The following is a 22,688-nucleotide window of genomic DNA, read 5'->3' as shown; positions in this document are numbered from 1 at the left end:
ACAAATCTGGTGCCCTGCTCAGGAAGCTAGACTAATGAGATCTGTATCCTGCATGTGTATCCCTACCTCTGTTCCATAAAATAGGATTTTTTTAGTGTAACCATATCAAAATTTAGCTTTTGCTCAAATGTGTAAGTGCCAGATTCAAAACCTTTAAAAATGTAGTATTTGGGGCTTTTTTTCTTTAGCAAAAGCTTCTTCTTTTCAAATAAAATTACCCAGTCTATTCTGCCCTGAAAACAAACAAACAAATAAAAAACTAGAAATGTGCTCTTTTAAAAACAGGTCATCTTTCAGGTTGTATCCTGGGATTAACAGAAATTCTATTCTCTTTATGTTTTCAGTCTTGTGTGATTCAGGGGTGCATAGCTATAATTCTTTATAATCCTGGTCTAGAGGCAATACAAAGTTTTGAACAATCAAAGAAGAACTTAATTACTTTCTTACACTCTACTTTCTTAGTGAAAATTATTAAGTGCTTTCTAGGGAACTCTCCATTAATAAAAAAAAAAAAAAAAATGTATTCAACAGACTGCCCAGTTTCCCCAAGCATTTCTGTTAGTCCAAATAGTCACACATAGTTAGGGTGATACACTGATCACAACCTAAAATAGTCAACCAGATAATCTTGAGTAAAACATTGAAGGATTGATAGTGAGACCTGTACATAAGGGTAGGACGCCACGCCCCTGATTACAGGCAAGAGGGTGGGGGACAGGAGAGGGGCTGTCCTTGTGCATGAGGCATTTCAGTTTCTATAACATATAGTCACTGATTCCAAGGATCCTTATGAAATGCAGTAAGTTTAAAAGAGAATGGAATTATCCAAGTACATGAAGTTTGTACTATTTCCTGAACTCACTAATTTAGCTTACCTAATGCTGTAGCACCTAGGCATTGAACTTGTCCAAAAAATAATTAGTATAGTAAATAATATGTAGCAAAGCAATTATATACAGTAGTTATATATAGTGACTTTATAATAAAAAATGTAATTGTGTAGAGTAAAATAATTATACATAGTAAAATGCACAGATAATAAGGGTGCAATTTTATTTTGATGAATGTATCCCTCCGTGTGAACAACCCCCAGTCCAGATACAGGAAATATCCATAAGCCTGAGGAAGCTTCTTGTTCCTCTTGTTCCCGAACATCACATAAAGGAATCGTGTGGCATGACCCCTGTGTGTCTGGCTTCTTTCACTCAACATATAATTTTAGACATTCAGCCATGTTACCATATGCATGTGTGTGTGTAAAATTACAGGTTTGGTTTCTTAAATAAAACAGGGACCTTGGGTCTGCTATCCTGAGTCAGAACAAAATTCTGAACCTACTGTTCGTTTTCTCCTACAGAGCGCGATTTCTGCAGAAAGGTCGCTGTGATGGGAATGGGATTCTAGACTTCATTCTCTTATTTAAGACAGTCACCCCCATGGTGACTAAATAATCTGTGGTGGCTCTTTTAATCCTAAAACAAATAGGAGAAAATATTTAGTATATCATTCCATTTCCCTATGTTCCTAAATCTTTATCAAAAATAATGAAAACTTGGGTGGGTACTAGACTTATTGGGCAATCACTTTGTGAATGTCTAACCACTATGCTGTGTGCCTGAAACTAATATAATATCTAGTGTCATCTGTAATGGAAATTTTTTTTTTAATTTTAAAAAGTAAAACATGGCCCTAGCTGGTTTGGCTCAGTGGTTAGAGCGTTGCCCCTCCAACTGTAGGGCCCCAGGTTTGATTCAGGCCAAGGGCACATACCTCGGTTGCAGGCTCAGCCTCAGTCAGGGCCCATGTGAGAGGCAACCAGTCGATGTGTCTCTCTCACATCAATGTTCCTCTCTCTCTCTCTCTCTCTCCCTCCTCCCCTTCCACTCTCTCTGAAAAGCAATGGAAAAAAATATCTTCAGGTGAGAATTAAAAAATAATAACTAACTAAATAAATAAATAAATCATGATGTTGAGTGAGTCAGTTAAAAAATAATGAAAACTTGCTTTTAACTTTTTCTTGGAATTTAAGGCACTAATGTTTCAAATCGATAAATACTGTCTTTAATGATCATTTGTGGTCCATGTTGTTTGCTTTTCTTGACTAGGCCGCTGCATTGCCAACAAGTTACAGTGCAATGGAGAAAATGACTGTGGAGACAACTCAGATGAAAGGGATTGTGGGAGGAAAAAGTCAGTGTGCCGTCGGAAGTATGAGCCCATCCCCAACGTATACATGATGGGTGCCGGGTAAGTAACAGCTTTTTATCATTTGGGGGAATAGCAGCATCTCAGAACTAATGAGTTGGAAGCAGCAATGAAGCAATGAGGCACTGTCTGCTTCCTCATTTATCTCTTACCACTCTTGCCAGCCTGCCTCTGGCCCTTGGCTACCGTGCTCGGGCAGCCTGTGGCCATGACCCTCGCTCCTAGGGAATAAAATTACTTAGTATTTTCATATTTACCTTGTGCCAGGCAATGTCATGTGCCCTCCATTCTCATGTATCCTTCTGACAAGCTCCGGAACAGATCAGGGCAAAATGGTAGGAGGCCAGCCAAGCTGGGAGGTGCCAGGATGAATTCCTGGGCTAGGTCTTGAGTGGGTGAGTACCACTCGGAAATGGCAGGAGCAAATGGAGAAGGGGGGTGTCAGAAAAGTATGCCTATGGCTGTGTCAAAAGTCAGAACACTGGAGAAGTCCCCAAGGGTAAGAGTCAAGCCCTGAGTCAGCAATGGGAGACCAAGTGGAGGAAAGGGCTTAGACAAACAGAAGAGGGGGTGGTAAAAACAGTGGTGTGAGAAAGTTAAGAGAGTTAGAGGTGAAATGAACATGGCTAGGGTGTCCAAACTTTTTCTCACATAAACTATATGATGCCTGGGAAGGTCAGTACAGTTTAAAGGCCAAAGTTCAGACCTGCATTACCAGATGGTTCTTGTTCAATTTACAAACTGCACCTCAGAAAGTTTCAATAACCTGTCCAGGTCTACCATCTAGTAAATGATAGAATCAGGATTCAAATCCAGACCTCAAAACCCAGGTTATTTTCGCCGTTTCATGCTAATTTAGGACAATAACCACCTTAACAATAGGAACATACTGGAAGAAACCTCAAGAGACCATGTGACACTCATCCTAATCTTTGAATTGTGCTCAAAAATTCTAATATTCCCATTTCAGAAATTCTTATATTTGTCTTTCAGGGCATAAGGGCATTGGCAAGGGATTCTAAATTCATTATACTGAGTCAATGGCTTAAAAAACTTTACAAAATGTAAGAAGAGTCAATGGAAACAGAACTAAGCCTTAGTTGGAAGCATCAGAAAAATCAGTACAGATAATCTCCTGTACTCTCCTGCTCCCATGATAAAGAAATCTCACTTCGATTTTTGTCCAGAAGGCAAATGGTTTATTATAGGCTTTTATTGCTTTGTATTGGACTTTTTTTTTTTTTTAAGTCTTCACTTACACCACCAGACTTTCATAATATGAAGCCTTGAGGTACCAAAGACAAACAGCAGCCATTGCAAATACAATCTCATTTGATTAGAATAAATTCCAGAAGCTATTGGACCAAACTCAAGGACAGCAGTGAAATGCAACAGCCATTAGCTTGGAATTAAGGGGAGCCAGGTGCAAGACTAGCTCTGCATTAACTCACGACATCATGACCAAGTTGTTGAACATCTCTCGGCTGCAATTTCCTCTCTGGTATGTCAGATGACTGCAAACTTATCTGAGGTTCTGTCCTAAGAATTCCTAATTAGAGTTGATGTCAACGAGAGCATTTCAACAGCATCTTCTTATCAATGTGCAGAAATGGTTTCCTTTTTTTTCTTTCCCTGGGAGAAAACCTCAGCCAAAACTCCCACTTGATAACCCTGTTTTCTAATGTTTTGATTGATGAGGGGTGACATTACAATCTCACCTCTGGCTCAGTTGGTCTAGACTCTAGAGTTGCAGATGGGGAGGACCACATGCTACGTGTACTTTGACAGAAGGACTATGTGGCCCTTTGCCAATCACAGCTGCTGTCCCAAGGATTCTCAGAAATGAGCAAAGCCTGCTGGCTCGGGACAGCCAGTCCTCTCCTCACTTCCCCAAGAGCTGAGAGTTTGGAGAGCCGTGCTTACTGGGATCTTTTCCTAATCTGCTGGCCTGAGAATCTCTGCCCCTCTCTGACACATTTCTACCCACAAAAAGTGACTTCCTGGACAACGGTGTCTATTCTTAAATGGCATCTCCCCAAGGAAGAATTTAACAAGACAGAACAACAGTCTCATTGCCAACATCAGTCACCAGGTCTTAAACTTGAAGCAAGAATCAGGCAATGTTAGCATGCTGTTTATTTTTTCCTCAGGTTCCCCAGGTTCAGCCAGGGTACAAATAAATGCATACACACACACACACACACACACACACACACACACACACATGTATACACATGCCTTTGTGTGTATCTCTCTCTCTCTCTCTCTCTATATATATATATATATATATATACAGTAAGTATATATATATATATATATATATATACAGTAAGTAAATATATATATATAACTTTTAAATAAATCCAAAAAGTTAAAAAAATAGGACAAATTTAACCAAATTAGATAACAGCCCTTTAGAAACCTATAATATTAAAATCCATAATGTATTTGAAACACCAAAATGTTTAAAGTTAATTTAAATACCACAGAGCAGAGAAGGAAGAATAGGGCAGAAAATTGCTGCACAGTTGACTTAACTGATAGAAGATTCCTCAGGCCTGGCCTGAGAGAGCCTCTTTTATGGAAATCCTATCTTCGGGCTCCCTACAAGCAGCTGCCACCTTCGGAGTTTCCTTATAACCTGGGCACCATTTTTGTTAAGCCCTTTCTTGTCTGTGACAAACTCATAAGAACATAACAGAAGGCACTACCAGGTCAGCAGTTCTTTATGCCTCATTGATCCCTCTTAAGTCAGAAAATGAAAATGAATGAGTCTGAAACACCTGTGTTTGTCGTGCTAACTTAAGTAGTTTGGAAATATCTTCCCAGACCAGCTCCTCATACTTCCTCCCTCAAGAACCCATTTTGATACAAATTCAAATATGAATGAGAGCACACCTCAAATTGTGCTCACAGCTATTGGGGTATGAGATGCAGACCCCACAGGAATCACTCCCTTTTTGAATAGTTTCATTGAGCTATAACTCATGCAGCAGTCCTCCTGTGTACCTGTTTTACACTCACACCACTCACTACCACACTCATACTTCTGACACCAGATGTGTGGGAGTGCTCCTCCATGAAGCAATTCTCTGTGACACCAGCTGGGTGTCCTAGAATTTAATTCAACTCTGACACTATCTATCTGACACTATTTAGTGTTGATGCCACAGGTTAAGGGCTCAGTCCCACAAGACTGCCCTCCACTTCCGATGCCACTTCACCTGTGCTTCTGATACATTGAAGGTTCCCACCGACCCCTTCCTTGGGTTGGATTAATTTGCTAGAGGGGCACACAGAACCCAGTAAAACAATTTACTTACTGTTTACCAGCTTATTATAAGCAGCTACTATATGGGAGGCACATGAACATCCAGTTGGGAGGCATGAGTAGGGTAAGGTGTGTGGGAAGAGGCTCTGAGCTTTCATGCCTTGTCTGCTGGATGTAGCACTCTACCAGCACCTCCATGTAGTCACCAAAACAGAAGCTCCCTGAGCCCTATTCTTTTGGATTTTTTTTTTTTTTTTTTGGAGGCTTGATCATGTAGGTGTGATTGAGCCTTAACTCCATTCCCAGAGCCTCTCCTCTCCCTGGAGAATGGAAGGTGGGGCTGAAAATTCTAAATTTCTAATCCAGGCTTGATCTTTCTGGTGACCAGTCCCCATCCAAGAGCCCACCAAGAGTCACCTTGTTAGAACAAAAGACACTGCACATATGGATACTAGATTTATTGGAGGGATCACTTTGTAAGTTTTATAAATGCTTAATCACTAGGTTGTGCACCTGAAACTAATATAATATTGTAAGTCAACAGTAACTGAAAAATAATTTTTTAAAAAAAGAAAAAAGACACCGCTATCACCCAGGACATTCCAAGGGATTTAGGAGCCCTGAGTCACAATCTGGGGTCAAAGACTAAATACTAGAACAAAAGATGCTCTTAGTGCTCTTATCAGTTAGATTACAGGGGTTTTAGGAGTCCTGTGCCAGGAACTAGAGGCAAAGACCATTATATATACTTTCTATTTTCTCACCATATGTAATCCAGCGTTACCAAACTTTTTGACACAAAACTCTTTTCCCACAAAATACATATTAATATCTATAAGAATTTGGAAAACTCTTATTAGCATCTTAAAGGACTGTTTCATTTACCAAAAAATAATTTCTTAAATAATGATTTGTGCTAAGCCAATTAATCTCTATGTTTCAACTTCTTCATTTGTAAAATGGGTATAATAATTATATCTATATCACGTGGTTATCATAAATATTAAGTAAATATAATATTAAATATAGATGAAATAGTGCTTCACATATAATAACATGCAAGCATTTGTTAAATAAATTTTAAGTATTATTATTACTTCACAAAAAATAATGTTACTACAAGTCTATTAAAATGTTGCTATTACTATTTGAGCATTAGCTCCCTATAAGAATTCCTTTCCTGTATCATCCTGAAAGACGTGAACCTAGAGTGGCATTAATAATTTATTGATAATTAGGTAATAATTTATATCATAATCTGCTTCCAAAGTATGTGCTGGTTTCATAAGTCATAAAATAATGATCAACCCAGATTTTATTTCATGTTGAAAGCCCAGAACAACTAGGTGGGTGGGATAAGGCGACCCCGACCGAAACAGGGGGGCCGGGGCTGAGCGTTGGCTCCCAGCCCTTCCCTGATGCTTCACCATAGACCAGAAAAAAAGATGAACTTTCCTTCAAGTCATTTGTCATGAGTCAAAAATGTCTACGAGAGGGATTTCTTTCATATAAGTAAGGGAAATTGTAAAGATTGCTCTCCATCTCTTGAATTCTTGAAAATGACTGTATTTCTAGGTATAACCTTCTGGCAGGAGAGCCCAGGGGAGAAGTCCTTGATAACTCTTTCACTGGAGGAAACTGTAAAACCGCCAAAAGTGCTAAAGCAAGTAACCCCTACCGTGTTTCGGCCAATCTGGAAAACGTCAACTTTGAGGTATGAAGGCCTCTAGCAGGGGCAGGCCAGGGCCAACGGTGATTTTAATCTAAATTCCCAATGAAAGATTAGTGAGGAATGAAGGGGCAGAATAAAAAGGTAGTGCACATTTTTAATGACCTCTTATGTGTTAGTGTTTAGTCCTTTCACAACCCAGTGAGGTCAGTCTTGTATCATCAATTTATAGATGAAAAAACTAATATAATTAACATACCCAAAGTCAAACAGCTAGTAAGCAGCAGGTTAGAGATTCAAGCCCAGGATTCCCAAACTCCAGAGTTCATGTTTTCCCCAATGAACATAAGCTGTGACATATCCCCACACAGAAAAATGGTGATTTATTCAGAATTTCCTCCTACCATAGCTCATTCTCTCAGGTAACCACTACATTTGGACATGAAGGAGCGCCTGCCTTCTAAAAAGTCAAATGGCTCTAAGTATAAGGGGGTAGTTCTGCCCCCTTCCTTCCTATGTTATTAGCTGACTTGGTTTTCTGTGTGTTTTCCTAAGTGGTAATGAGCTTCACACTACATGCTCCCAGAATCTAGCCCAGTGCCTTACACGTGAAAACTGTTCCATACTTGTTGAACAAAACAATCTATTTCTTTTCATTTATGATAAGAGAAACAAAAAAGATATGATTTTAATGGTAATATCCATGCACACAAATTGACATGCTAGAGAATTTCAGGTCTAATGATTTTTTTTTTTTTTTAATCCTACCTGAGGATATTTTTTTCCATTGCTTTTCAGAGAGAGTGGAAGAGAGAGAGAGAAACATCAATGTGAGTGAGAGAGACACATTCATTGGTTGCCTCACCTGCCCTGACCGGGCCAGAGATTGAGCCGGTGACCAAGGTAGGTTCCCTTGGCCAGAGCCAAACCTGGGACCCTTCAGTCCACAGGCCGACCTAATGATTTCTGAGACCACATTACGGAGGGTATGAGTTCAGCAAAAGTCATTCAACCCTTTCTTTGAAACAACTTTTATATACATATAAATGCAGGCATTTTCCAATCTGATAAACTCAATTTAACATCATCTAATATATATTAATGGTGTGGGGGATGTCCTTAGGGTACAACTGCCAAATTCCCTTTCATGGAACAGCATTCCTATTCTCTCCCTCGGCCCCCACCCCCCTCTCATCTGCTTGGTCAACAATTTGATGACTTACCTCCTAAAAAGCTTTTCAATCCACCAGTTTTCCTCTATCCAATCACCACTCCCCTAGGCCTGTCCCATTTGACTTATTACAACAGTTTTTAAACCACTCTCCTTGTCTCCACTTCAGTTAACTATCATTCACATGATCTTCACAAAATAAAAATGTGATGGTAACACTCCTAATTTTTCATTCATTCAGTTAATACTTTTAAAGATCTTATGTGCAAAAGCTTGCCTTCAGAATCCAATCCAAGTATTTTAGCAGGGCCTACAAGACCTGGCCCAGTTTCCCAGGTCCATGCAGTTTTTCAGCACTGCTCATCTGGGAGCCTACCCTCCCACCAAGCTCATGTGCGTGGTCAGATTTTCTCTGAGCTTCTGCCAGGATACCCAAGCCCCCTTCCTTACATGTAAATATTTTTTTCTTTAAGCTGACACATCTTTTCTTGTGTGAGAGCTAATTCATGAAGTAAAATATTTGTAATCTGAATTTTTTAGAGGAATGGTGCGGAAATGTCAGCAACTATTTCGAAATATGATTACATTGCTTTGGTGTTAAGAGCTTTATTTGTAGGCATTTTAAATGCTAAGTAGTGCAATGCAATATCTGAAAGTAACAGTGAACTTTTGACTGTATTTTACTGTTGAGCAGGACTTTTTGCAGCTGAGTTATTTTATCTTCATTTGACTAATTGTACAAGCTATTTAATTGTGACATGTGGTTTGCCTCACTGTGTATTTGAATACTGAGTATTTCTTTAAAAGAAGAAATTTTTTCCTTGCAAACCAGACAAACATAGACAACTACTCTTCAATTTGCTTTGCAACACTTATTTATTTATTTATCCACTGTTCTCTTCTTACCTGCGAAACCATAACAAGTATTTAACTTGTATTTAAAATCGGCTCCACTCAACTCAACTCAACTCAAGTCCCACTGGCTCTTTCTCTTCTTCCCAGACCAAGTCAGTGAAGACTCATAACCACCCACCAGGCAGAACCAATTGATCTTTTGTCGCCTGCCTTGTAGACATGGACATAAAGTGCTGATGCCCAACACTGAGTAAGGCTAAGGGTTGGGGGTGATTCCAGCACAGGATCAGACAGGACCTGCCCTCTCCTTCCCTAGGCCTTAATTTTCCGAAAGATGTCTGAAATTAGATTGCAAACTGCATCTAATTCACAGGCAGACTGAAGACAGTCCTCATTGCTTATTCGCCCAATAAGTCTAAGCTTGGGAGTCATTTCCTTGAGCTAGACTTTCCTGGTATTGTCTCTCTGGGTTTTATAGTTATTTGTGGCAATTCCATGGACAGCTCAACACTTCGCCTATTGAATTAAGTATCTGTGATTGCCTTGCTCCCTAACTAAACTATTGACTCCCTGCGGGCAGGAACTAATATTATTCCCTGTTCTGTAGCAAAATGAGTCCTCACTAAAGATTTATTGAGTGCATAAATGAATGGTCATTGAGTTAGATCTTTACAAGTGGCTCCAGCATTTCCTAAATTCTGTTATATTTCCTATGGGTTTTTCTCCAGATAGAAGTTAAAGAAGAAGATTTGAAAACAGAGTTCTATAAGGATTTAACTCCTGTTGAACAGAGCAAAAATCAAAAAAGCTTAGGTACGTACGAATCGCAGAGCGGTTGGTCCGTGCCAATTTTTTACTCCTCGACGCAAAGCCAGTCCTCCACCCACAATTCCGCCTTCAAAGAAGCCATCCAAGCCTCCCACAAAAAGGTAATACAAATGGTTCCTGATCTTTCTGTTCTTTCCCGAAAACTAACACCAATTCCAGCGACAAGAAGGCGGAAGTTTTGACATCCAAGCAGTGGGATTTCTCACTCATATTTAAGTAACTTTTGTGGTTTTTCGCGGTTGTTGATTTAGCCCACTTCAAAAATTATAGAGGTGATGTTGTAGTGATGCTTCCTTTTTGCGTGTATTTGGCTGTGTTTATGGTTGTTTTCTTTGTCTTACTGTTGTAGGCATATGCATTTCTTACAAACCACATGTCATGGGACTTGGCTTTTTCAATGTAATCTGGCAGTCTCAGGCCTTTGCTAGGGAAATGCAGCCAACTTGCATTTAGTGTGCTCACTGAAATACTTGCTTGTTTTCCTCCCATCTTTCATTTTTCTTACTCATTTTCCTTGGTTCCTGTTCCTTCTACCATCGTTGTCATAATTCTCTCCACCCCTTTTATTCTGGTCATTTTGGAAGTTCTACTAACTTTACAATTCTGCCTGTAGTCACCTTTCTCTAGTTATAAAGCATAGCTATACCTGTGTTTTTTTCTATCACATTAAGTAATATGTATAGTTCCCCAAAAGATGTTGCATCTACCTATTCTCTGCATCCATCTCCACTGTCTCCTTGATCAAACGTGCTCCCTACACCCCGCCCCTGTCATCACAGGCCTCCAAAACCTCAGCTCCATTGAGATGGTTCAGGACCTTCGTGTTCCGTAAAGATCATTTAGTATTGGCTCTTATATTATATGTGTACATTTGTATTTTATTCGGACTCTTGTCTTTGCTACTTAAAGATCCCTCACACAACACTTATAAATTCCAAGTTTTTTATTTTTTTGTATTTTATATTTGTGTTATATTTTATATATGTATTGGTGTGTGTGTGTGTGCATATATGTATTTTCTATTTACTTACCACCATTTTCTCTCCTCTTATCTTCTCTTTCTTGAGGTCCTTCTTTTCCTTTAATTGTCATATTTTTAGTATTATCCTCAGGTAGGATGTCTGCATAGAATATTCCCTAAGTATTTATAGTATATATAAAAATGCCTACATTTTCCCTGAGCAATCAAGATAAAGAATATCTTGGCTAAATGTGGAATCTGAAATCATAGTCTTCTTCGTTTGATGGTTGGTAGATATTATTCCACTGTCTCCTAATTTCCACTGTTGCACAGAAGAAATCACATGTAGAACTATTTTCTTTCTTTTATTCTGTCTGGAAATTTATAATTTTTTATGATTAAAATTTAGGAGATGTCTAAGTATTGGACTTTTCCCATTAATCTTTTTTTTAATCTTTTATTTATTTATTTATTTATTTAAATTTATCTTTATTGTTGAGAGTATTACAGGTATCCCATTTTTCCCCTTAATTGACCCCCTCCGCTTCAATCCCACCCCCTCACCCCATTATTGACTGTGTCTATGGGTTATGCATATATGCACATAACTTATTTGGTTAATCTCTTCCCACCCTCCACACCCTTCCCTCTTTCTTCTGAAATATGATCATCTGTTGCCTGTGTCAATGTCTTTGGATCTATTTAGTTCATCATATTGTTTTGTTCATTAGCTTCTTCTTAAAGAAGACCCTTCAACATTTCCTGTAGTGCTGGTCTGTTGGTGATGAACTCCTTTAGCTTTTCCTTGTCTGAGAAGCTCTTTATCTGACCTTCAATTCTAAATGATAGCTTTGCTGGGTAAAGCCATCTTGGTTGTAGTTCCATGGTTTTCATCACTTTGAATATTTCTTGCCACTCCCTTCTGGCCTGCAAGGTTTCTGTTGAGAAATCAGCTGACAGTCATATGGGTGCTCCCTAGTAGGTAACTAACTGCTTTTCTCTTGCTGCTTTTAAGATTCTCTCTTTGTCTTTAACCTTTGGCATTTTAATTATGATGTGTCTTGCTGTGGGCCTCTTTGGGTTCCTCTTGTTTGGGACTCTCTGTGCTTCCAGGACTTGTAAGTCTATTTATTTTCCCAGGTAGAGGAAGTTTTCTGTAATTATTTTTTCAAATAGGTTTTCAATTTCTTGTTCTCTTTCTTTCCCTTCTGGCACCACAATAATACAAATGTTGGGCCTCTTGAAGTTGTCCCAGAGGCTCCTTATACTATCTTCATATTTCTGGATTCTTTTTTCTTTTTGTTCTTCTGGTTGGGTGTTTTTTGTTTCCTCATGTCCCAAATTGCTGATTTGATTCTCAGCATCCTCTACTCTACTGTTGATTCCCTGTAAATTATTCTTCATTTCAGTTCATGTAGGCTTCATTTCAAATTGGTACTTTATTATGTTAGCAATTTTCTGTTATTTCCCTAACAGTCTGCTTAAACATCCTTATAAACAAAATTCTGAACTCTGTATCTGTTAGCTTGCTTGGATCTATTTCATTTAGTTCCTTTTCTGGAGATTTCTTCTGTTCTTTCCTTTGTGACATGTTTCTTTGCCTCCACATTTTGGCTGCTTCCAGGTGTTTGTTTCTATGTATTAGGTAGAGCTGCTATGTCTCCTGGAATTGGTAGAGTGGCTTTCTGTAGCAGGTGTTCTGTAGGGTCCAGTGGCTCAGCCTCCCCAATCCCCTGATCTGGGCCTTCCAGGTGCTCCCCTGTGTGGGCTGTGTGCACTGTCCTGTTGTAGTTGAGCCTTGGTTGCTGTTGGCGTCCCTGGGAGGAATTGGCCCCCAGGCCAATCAGCTGTGAGGACCAGCTACAACTACAGCCAGAGAGCTGCTGTGCTGGAGACACCCCTATGGAGCAGGATTTACTTCAGTGGAGCTTTAATGTTCACCAAGTGCACCCCTTGAGTGTGTCACTCGTGGATGTGGTAGGGTTGTAATCCACCGTGGCCGACTCTGACCACCAGGTGCACTGTCTCTGGGGCCTCCCAGGAGGTGCCAAGCCAGCCTGTGCCAGTGCCTTGCCCAGGGCCACCCAGCATGAGCTACACAGCAAACCGTAGTTGGCTGCTCCTTGTGCTGGGCTTGGAGGTGCCCAGGAGAGGCCAAGCTATGAGCCAGTGCAGCTGCCGCTAGTGCCAGGCCCGGGGCCGCTTATCAAGCCCTATGGGGCCCGCTGCTGCTTGTTTGAGAGATTTTAGGAAAGTCCTAAGCATGGGGCTCGAAAGGCCACTTGCACAGAAAAGCCCCTGGAAATGGCCCGGATGAGCTGCAGGTGGGGAGGGGCGGGGCCTCCGGGAATCACGGGGCGGGGCCAAAGGTGAGTCAGGTGCTGGCAACTCAAACATGGCGCCCGCCTGCCGGCTGTGCGGGGAGGACTCGCCACAGGAGCCATGGCCTCCGCCAGCCCTTCTGCCCCGGAGGAAGCCGCCCTCCGCCTCTCGCCCGGATCTCAGGCAGGTTAGTTCCCCCCGAGTGTCCCGGGTCCTTTCCGGCTGCTCCCGGGGCTGGGCTCAGAGGGAGCGTACGAGTGAGTCCGCGCCGGGCCCTTTAGAGGAGCTGCTGGGGCTCCCGCGGCCTCCGCGACCCTCAGCCACAGTCCCCACTGGCTTCACAGCCAGGAGTTGTGGGGACGTCTGTTCCTGGCCTGGAGCCCTGGGCTGGGGCCTGCTGTGGGGCTGGGCCCCTCGCTCCTCCGGGAACCCCCACGGCTGAGATGTCCTCCCGGGTTTACCCGCGGCACCGGGTGTGGGCCTGCGGCCGTGTCTCTGATTCAGCCCCGCCCCGCCCTCGTCTCCGCCCCTCCTCCCGGTCTCGGTGCTGCTTCAGCTCCCTGGCTGTGGGGCTTCTGTGCAGCCGGATCTCGGGAGGCTCTGAGTGACGGTGGTTCTGTATTGTAGTTGTGATTTTGATGTGGTTGCGGAGGCGGCGGGTGTAACTGTGACCTGCGCCGCCAGCTGGATATGTCTCCCGTTAGTCTTGCCGGGAACTTAAGGAACTCTTTGAACGTGGAAAGACACATCTTCATCGATTCACCTTCCTTCATTGGTTCCTTTTTCTTCTATTATTTACATGTTAAATCTCCTGGATATGTCTTCCAACTCTTAAGTGGTTTAGGGGAGAGATTTTATTAGGCATTTACAAGTATCTTTTAACAGGGTGTCTGCTCCTGTCTACAAGCAGCACTCTAAGTAGTGTTTCTTCTTTCCAAAGAGATGAATGGGGAGACTGAGCCCCAAATCCCAGGGCGTGAGAGGAGAGGTGGGAGAGGAGATGGAGTTTCCAATACTGGAAGCAATGGGCCCGACACCTGGAGGGCACCATTTTATGGCTCCTCCTGCCTTTACCATAGTGCCCTTCATATTTTTATTTATTTATACACTTATATAAATATGACGCCTGTAGCACTTTATAGGTAAATTCCCTAAGCATTTTGTTTATCTTCAGAAGAACCCTCAGAGGTCATCAGAGTAGATATTTTTAACACTATTTTGCACATGAAGAAGTTTATTTTTAATTCAACACACATATGTCAGATACCTAACATGCCAGGCACTACACTGAAGTCCAAGGAGCTAAGTGGCTCCTGTGATTTTACAGTGAGTAAGTGCCAGAGTTGGGAATTGAAATAAGTGTGTCAATTTTTGTTCACTATTTTTATCCACTACATTACACTAGAAGCTATTTGTTTATTTATTCATAAATAAGCAAATAGAAATAGCTTGAAGTGAAAGATATACATATACACATTCACATACCTATATATGTGTGTATCTATATCTTGTGTGTATCTATATATGTGTGTATCTATTAAGATTCACCATGCAGAATCGGTTTATACACAGGTTTCATGCTAGGGAACATGTGTAGAGCCCTTATCTGAAGGTAAACAGCTATTATTTGACCCTCGAATTGCCCGCCCTAAAGTGGAAACATTTAGGGCTATTACAGCATCAGCTTGAAACATGAAACTTCTGATATTCAACCACTTCTGATTTACAAAATTCTCAACTTCATATGGTTCGACCTAATATCATAACTACCGTCCTTGATTAAATCGGAACAGAATAAGAAAATCTCAGTCTAAACAGAAAATACTACGGCAACCTCTCCTAGTCTTCAAATATTGAACACAAGTTCCCACAAACTTGAAAACCAATCCAAGCCCTTCAGTGGAGCTTAATGTTTTATCAGTTTTGTCAATCACAGATCTGAGTAAACACATTTTGGGGGCCTATCATCTGTTTCAGAGTCAAAATAACAGTTTTCTCGATAAGATTTAGTGCTTTTCTGATTTGCTTTACAAAAAAAGATCTCACAGAATGTTGAAATGAGTCACACATGGTTAATAACCTACTGTCACATAATTTTTTAGTCTGGAATAATCAATTCAAGCCATTACGCACTGACAAGTGGAGCACCATGAGATGCTGGTGTTAAGCTGAATTACCAAAATTTCACTTGTATTTTCCACAATTTAGTTTTTAAAGCTTCCTGGAAATTTCAAACCACTCATTTCAATGCCCAGATTTCAACAGGCATTTCAGATCCTCAGGGAGCGATCAGGCTTCTTAGTAAAAGCACAGTGCCCCTCCGAAGTTTAAAAGTTCTGGTTCTATGACAAAATTCAAGTTTTAAACTTAAAAATAGAATTAATGGACATTCAAAATGTAAAATCCACAGAGGCATAAACCTGTCTGCCTTGTTCACTTCTGCAGCCTCAGCACCCAAGAGGGTAGACCAGTAAATGGACTGGAGGCAAGAAGGTAGAGGGGGGGAGAGAGGGGAAAGAGGGGGATGAATGATGACTCTTTTTCCATCCTTATTATTGTTTTCTTTTGCGCTGGCAGTCATTGTGTGCCATAATTATAGCATATAGGAAGATTGCTGTTTAATCATTTACAGCTATAATGAAGCTCTTTTACTAAAATAGGCCCCCTTTTTTGTTTCTTTTGCTCAAATGCTACAATTTTGTAAAATTGAGAAGTTAGATAAAGTATATAAAACATTTTTTAAAGAACAGTAACATGGATAAACTTATAAAACTCAGTGGCTATGTAGAAAGAACAATTTATTGGAATGAGATTTGGGGCATAACACCAACCACTTAATCCTTAATCAACCTGACATAACAAGAAACGATTAAAAAAACCCTTCCAAACAAATACTTTTACTTATGGGTGGTGGAGAGAGAATATAAATAGTTTGGTTAATTTTACCTCTTAGTAATTTTGAATTGTGGCATTTTGGTTGATGTTATGTTGAAGGGGTGTAAAGTCAAGGCACACAGCCCTCGTCTGTGCACCAGGTGACATTTCACAGGTAACTGAGGCGTAAAGAATTTAAAAGCCTTGTCCCAGTTAGTGACAAAGCTGTGATTTGAAATTCAGTTACATAACTTCCCATTGAAAATTTGTTGCATGATCCTGTTTCAATCATTTGCACTAGCAAGGTTTTCTAAATAAAAACCCAGTAGGGATGCAGCCACGATTGACAATCAAGAGAAAAAAATTTACTTTTCTAAGAATTGATCTCTCTTTGGTAGAGAACATACACCTTAGTCACACGGTTTACATCACTGAGGTCATCTCATCTCGTTTAGCACTTTGAACATCTCAGGAAAAGGTACTGGACGATAAAATGAAAATTATAATTTTGCATGTGCAAACATGCAAGGGAGAGTTAGACTTGTTGTGATACTAGATTGAAATGAAGCTAATGATCAATAGATGCAATTAAAGTGCTTGATACCTAAAGACAAGTTTTCATTACGCTCAACCATCTTTTCTCTTTACTCTTCTCTCCTATTCCACGTAGGATTCCAGCTTTATTAGGATCCACATGGCCATCAAAACCTTAAACTTCACCATGAAAAGTAAAGACCTGCAGCTTTCGAATGTCTTTCTAAAAGCACTCAACCAGCTGCCTCTGGAATACAACTATGCCCTGTACAGCCAGATATTCGAGAACTTCGGGACTCACTACTTCACCTCTGGCTCCCTGGGCGGCGTGTACGACCTCCTGTACCAGTACAGCCGCGAGGAGCTGAAGAACTCAGGTATGTCTGCTGGGGCCCGGCCCGTCAGCCGCTCAGATGCCTTTTTCTCTCACTGTGTCGCTTTAATTCTTTTCTATTAACTTTATTTAGACCCTGCTTTATTTTTAAAATGATATGAAGAACAACCAAAAAGTACCAAGTCAAGTAAATAAAGCAAAAGTAGAAAATTAGGACCAAAAACGAAGGAAAAATAAAATATGCTTAACATCTTTGATGGGGCATCAGATTTGTCTGTGAATTTCCTGACATTTAGAGACATCATAAGTGACACGGTATCAGTGACTTAAAGAGAGAGATGCAGCCCCTTTGCTCAAGGAAAACATGATTTGTCCTGGAACTAAATTCTAAAGGATCATTGACTTACAGCATCTTTATAGGCAATAATAAGTTTATAGAACAATAGTTATAGCTCATTCACTAGCAGTCAGTGATGTTTTCCTGCTTGCATATAAAATAACAACATAAACCTTAGTTTATAAATAAATCTTGCTTTCTTAAGTATTATCTTAAATTGCAAATATTAATTATTATTACAGCTTAAGCACCTCCGAAATAATTTGTTTTCAGACTGCTGTGTGAAATGGCACAGGGTCCTTGTGATGATTCTACCACGTGTTCTTTTGAGAACACAGTTAGGAAACTGAATGGTAACAAGAATTCAACTGACCAACCCAAATAAGTCCTAATTCTTGATCATGTAACTTTATCCAAAAGAAACAAGGGGTTTATTTTAAAAGACAACATCAGAGTTGATGAAGTGTCCATTCCTGTGTTCTTACATCCCATATGGCAAATACTGATGTTGGCTGTGGCTGCCCTGAGTCCTTCCAAACCTTAGTCACCAGAGATCCCTCCTGATCTGCTTCTTAAGAGAGAAGGGATAAATGCCTTTGAGAAGTACTTTCAGTAAAAGGGTCCTAAAATTTTTCACCGGACAGAGTTACTGAAATCGAAAAGATTTATTCTGTGATGCACTTCCCATACCACCTAGCCCTCCTGTTGACGTCAGCTATCCTTTCCCCTGGAGCGATGTTTGCTGGAGGAATTTGATGTCTCCTGCCACTGAGGCCAGCATCAGTGTTAATGCCGAGCAAAAATAGTTGGGGGAAATCTCTGGCCCTTGACTTGGTTTCATTGACCCTTGGGATGAAATTATTCTAGTCACTGCTGCTATGGCTTAGAGAATAATTTTTCACTTGATGAGCTCTACTCACCATGCATTCAGAGCAAAGCCTCTAAAGGCTTAGAGATGAGGTCCATTAAAGAGCCGTGTGAATCTTTAATCAACCCTCCAGCATTTTAATAGCTGAAGCCCCATAACCTAAATGAAGAGTGATGAGCTATCCTTCCCTATTGGAACATTCTCGCCTTCCATCTCTTTCTCTGTGAATGGAGATAGAGATTGACACACCATAAGGGAAAGAAAGGGAGTTTGAGATGTAATAGGAAACTGGAAATACATAATCATACACGCCTGAGTACATACACACAAACACATACACACACACTATACATGGTATTTGTAGTGTGTATGTATACGTATATTCAATATAGTCAATAAAACACATTCTTCTGGTCAATATTCTTGTGTATAATGCATATTCCTATGTCCAATGAGTCTATGTACTTATTTATTTCTCTGAGTCACAATAACAATATTGGTGCACAATTTTAATTGTGGTTCCATGGAGGCACACCGAGAGAGACGGCGGCTTTAAGGAAACGAAACTCTCTAGCGGTGTGCTCACCTGCCTGCCCGCTCTCTAGATGAACCTATATTTGGGCCTCTCCCTTTCTCTCTCTCTTCCTTTTCTGTCTTTAGCCATGACACGGAGCTGGAGCAGAGGCTTAGCTTCTGTTTGCTTTATGCAATAAGAATCATATCCCTTGTCCTTAATTTTAAAAAAACGTGACTGGAATATCTCATAACACTTTGTCTCCATCAAGAAAAATAAAGAAAATTCAGTTGCTTTTTAGTCGCACCCCTTGGTCTATTCCTCTGTCGTTCAGGGTCCCCGAGTCCACTTGAAACCTTGAACCAAACCTGGCATTTCTTCAGTGTGCGAGGTGAAAGGATGTCAGGCATTCAGGGAAACACTGAACGATTAAAATAGCATAGTATGCAAGATGGTATGATATTTTGTTGAGAAGTCACTTTCTGCTCTTAATTTGAAGAGAAAAATTAATTGCCTCACTATTTATTGGTCTGACATTTTCAACTAGCACTATTGGCCTTCGTCCAGGCAGAGGAGCTGAGGACATTTCCAAAATCCTCACTTCTGTGCCCCAGCAGAAGGACACTTGGGCTTGAGGGACCAAGGGCTACAGCACCAAACTGGTCCTTGGTCCATGTGGGTAGAGGTCAGGCACCAGCTACAGAACCTGCTACAGAAAAGAAAAGGCTGGTACAGAAACTCACTGATGAAGCCTCGATGTTTTAATCACTGCATGCCAATATCATGGCTTGTAAGAGGCCTTCTCCATTCAAACCTTCAAGGATTTTCCTCTAATCCTCAGAAAATGGAATGAACTAAGCTTATGGTTAACTAATTGCATTATCATTAAAAAATTGGACACGTAAAATTTAATTTTAACTTACAAAGAATCAGAACCTAACAAAAGAATAAGAAAAGATGGGAGTTGTGTGCTACAGGGGCATTAAACGCCTCCCATGGCCTAAACATTTGACTGACCCACTTACTTACAGGAGCAATACCATCAGGAGAGGAGTGACTCATATTTATTTAGCTAGATCAATAGCCATCTTTTTCCCTAAAGTTAGAGATACAAGGTAAACATAAGAACTTCAAGCCAAGAATTCTTTACTCCCAACTTCTCATGCATCCCTTCCAATGTGTCGAACTATTGAAAAAACTATTGAGAAAACTGTGACATGGGCACACCCTGTCCCCACCCAGTTAGCCTCCTTACTCAGTGGCCTCTGCGTTTAGGTTTCAGTCTCAGCATCACACCAAACAGGGCCTCAAGCTCCAGACACACTCCCTCCTGCCTGTGGCGACCCTAAATGCCAGCGTTTGATCAACTGCTTTGCTTTAAGGTGCTTAGAGATGATATTAACACCTCTAGTTCTCAGGTGCTTGTGTTTTGCAAGGCAATTTTTAAACATCAAAAACCAAAAACCAAACTGGATCCTAAAATTGGTGTTTTGGGAAGCAGGTCAGGACACTTGGGAAGCAGTGAACAAAAGGGAAACGCTGAATCTTGTCAAATGGCCCCAAGGGGCAGTGCCACCTCAGCGTACACATACAAAGGCCTGCTTCCCTGCACTGTCCCCAGGCGACCCCTGACATCCAGGTAGATGCTGAAGTCACTGAGAACCATGGCAAGCATTGCGGTGGGAAAGAGGGACTCAGGTGACACAATCTTCAGTAAAAGACGCTTGGAAGTTTGGGAAAGGCAAGGAAAATGGGGACTCGGGGCACTAGAACGGGGTGGCCTCGGCCCCAGGGCGTCGGAGTTTTATGAGCCGTCTAGGCCTGTGAGAGGCACCCTTGGGAAGCAGCACGGGGTTGGGGGGCCAGGACCACACCCCAGCTGAAGGGGCTGGGAATGAGGTGGCACCGCCCTGCCTCAGAGACACCAGGGACACACCCAGCGCAGTCTGTGTTCAGATTAGGGGAGCGACTTTGGAAAGAGGTGGTCCTGGGTCCCAAGTCAGAACTTCTGCAAGGGAACGAGGGTCTGGAGGCAGCGGTGGGGAGAGCAACAGGGAGAGGCCAGCAGGTGCCCAGAGCCGCGCCTCCGATCCTCAGCCCTGTGTGTTTGTGCTCTTATTTCCTAGGTTTAACAGAGAAGGAATCGAAGAATTGTATCCGGATTGAAACAACAAAACGCATTCTTTTTTTTAAGAAAAAAACTGTGGAACACCGGTGCACCACCAACAAGATGTCAGAGAAGTATGAAGGTGACAGTGCTGTCCCCCGCAGCCTACCCAGGGCGCCCTGGGGCTGGCAGTAACGTAGGACCATAGTGCACAGGACTGCGCTCCTTTTAACTTTTCACCGATTTCAGTTACTTGCCTCGTAGCCCTGCATGCGGTCGGGAGAGAGCGCAGATAAAATAACATCAGCACTGCTGAAAAGGGGGCGATGGTTAAGGTTTTCTTTATCTTACACTTAAGCTGTTTGATTGACACGGGTTGACTCTTGCCATGGGCTGATCCCAATATTAAGCACTGCGATGTAAAGATGGGTGTGAATGAGGCCTTCCTATCAAGGACTTTGCAAAGTAATGATGTGTCTAACCAACCATTAAAAATACAGAGTGTATGCCACGGCCACGTGCTCGGTGGATGAGCATCAACCTAGGACCCAGGAGGCCTGGGTTCGATAACCAGTCAGGGCACATGCCCAGGTTGCAGGCTCCATCTCCGTGCAGGAGGCAGCCAATCAATGACTCTCTCTCACCACTGATGTTTCTCTCTCTCCCTCCCCCTCCCTCTCTCTGAAATCAATAAAGATATATTTTTTAAAAAAATACAGAGGGATATGCCACGTCCAGGTGGCTCAGTTGGTTAGGGCATCATCCTGTACCCCAAAGAGGTTGCAGGTTTGATTCCCATTAGGGTACATTCCTAGGGTTCAAGTTCGATCCCCAGTCAGGGCGTACACAGGAGGCAACCGATCAGTGTTTCCCTCACATCGATGTTTCTCATTTCTCTCCCTCTCTTCCTCTCTCTCTCTCTCCCCTCCCCTCTCTCTAAAATCAGTAAAATATATCTTTGGGTGAGGAGTAGTAGTTCTGTTGGCTAGTCTTCAGGAGGTTCTCCGGGTTCACTGTTCTGTAGTTTAGTTGTCATTTTGATATGGTCGTAGAAGGGGGGAGCACAGCACTCACCTCCACTGCCATCTTGACATGAGTGTGAGCTTTTGCTTCTCCCTCTTTCTAGCCTCTGCATCCACTAGGTAATCACTCTACCTCCTTAATATTTCTCCTACTCATCCCCATCTCTTTACTTCCATGGCACTCCCTCCATGCATCATTTCCAACCTGACCACCACAGAGGCCTCCTAACTGCGCCCTGGCTCCTAGTCTTGCCTCCTTCCAGCCTGTCCACACATGTTCTGAGAGGAACCATCTCCGAGGCAAATCTTATCCTGAAGCACTCATGCCTTAAACATGCCATTTTTCACAGAGCCTGGAAGATAAGTTCCTGCCTCTTTCTCTCTGCCTAGCTGAGCTGCGTAGTCCCCTAACTCAGTCATGCTTCGCCTGGGCCTTGCCACTATAAATAACTCCTTTCTCCGTGTGCAATTCTCCTATCCCCTTACTTCCCCTGAGGGATTGCTACTCATTTTGCTCAGGACAAAGGGAAGCGAAAGTCATAGACATTTCCAAAATGTGAAGCTTATCTTCTCATGGGGAGGCATATAAGGAACAAATAAAAATATAATGATAGTTACTATCATTATAAATAGATAATTGAAAATATCAGAGCATATAGATGGTCTCCATGCAGGTGCCCATGTTAAGCCCGAGCAAAATGAAAAGAACTGGTTTGAAAACTATGCATTTGTATTATTAAAAAATAGGGGGGAAGGGGAGAACAACAGGGAAAACAGACAAATAATCTAGTAAAAGAATGGATATAGATTCTATAC

At 41.5% G+C, this 22,688-nt stretch overlaps 1 protein-coding gene across 3 annotated transcripts in view; it reads left to right on the top strand.

The window, feature by feature from the left end:
- C6 (complement C6) overlaps nucleotides 1-22,688 on the top strand; it is a 48,197-nt gene that overhangs the window by 10,718 nt on the left and 14,791 nt on the right. For all 3 annotated transcript variants that reach the window (XM_081132868.1, XM_081132869.1, XM_081132870.1), the window contains 5 exons: nucleotides 2,106-2,247; nucleotides 7,052-7,190; nucleotides 9,900-10,100; nucleotides 16,827-17,067; nucleotides 20,870-20,992. In XM_081132868.1, the coding sequence (XP_080988994.1) occupies nucleotides 2,106-2,247; nucleotides 7,052-7,190; nucleotides 9,900-10,100; nucleotides 16,827-17,067; nucleotides 20,870-20,992 (846 nt within the window). The remainder of the gene's footprint in view (nucleotides 1-2,105; nucleotides 2,248-7,051; nucleotides 7,191-9,899; nucleotides 10,101-16,826; nucleotides 17,068-20,869; nucleotides 20,993-22,688) is intronic.

The sequence above is a fragment of the Miniopterus schreibersii genome, assembly GCF_964146895.1.
Source record: "Miniopterus schreibersii genome assembly, chromosome: 3".
Classification (NCBI taxonomy): domain Eukaryota; kingdom Metazoa; phylum Chordata; class Mammalia; order Chiroptera; family Miniopteridae; genus Miniopterus; species Miniopterus schreibersii.
The sequence above is the reverse complement of the archived record's forward strand: the minus strand, read 5'-3'. Positions and strand labels throughout refer to the sequence as shown.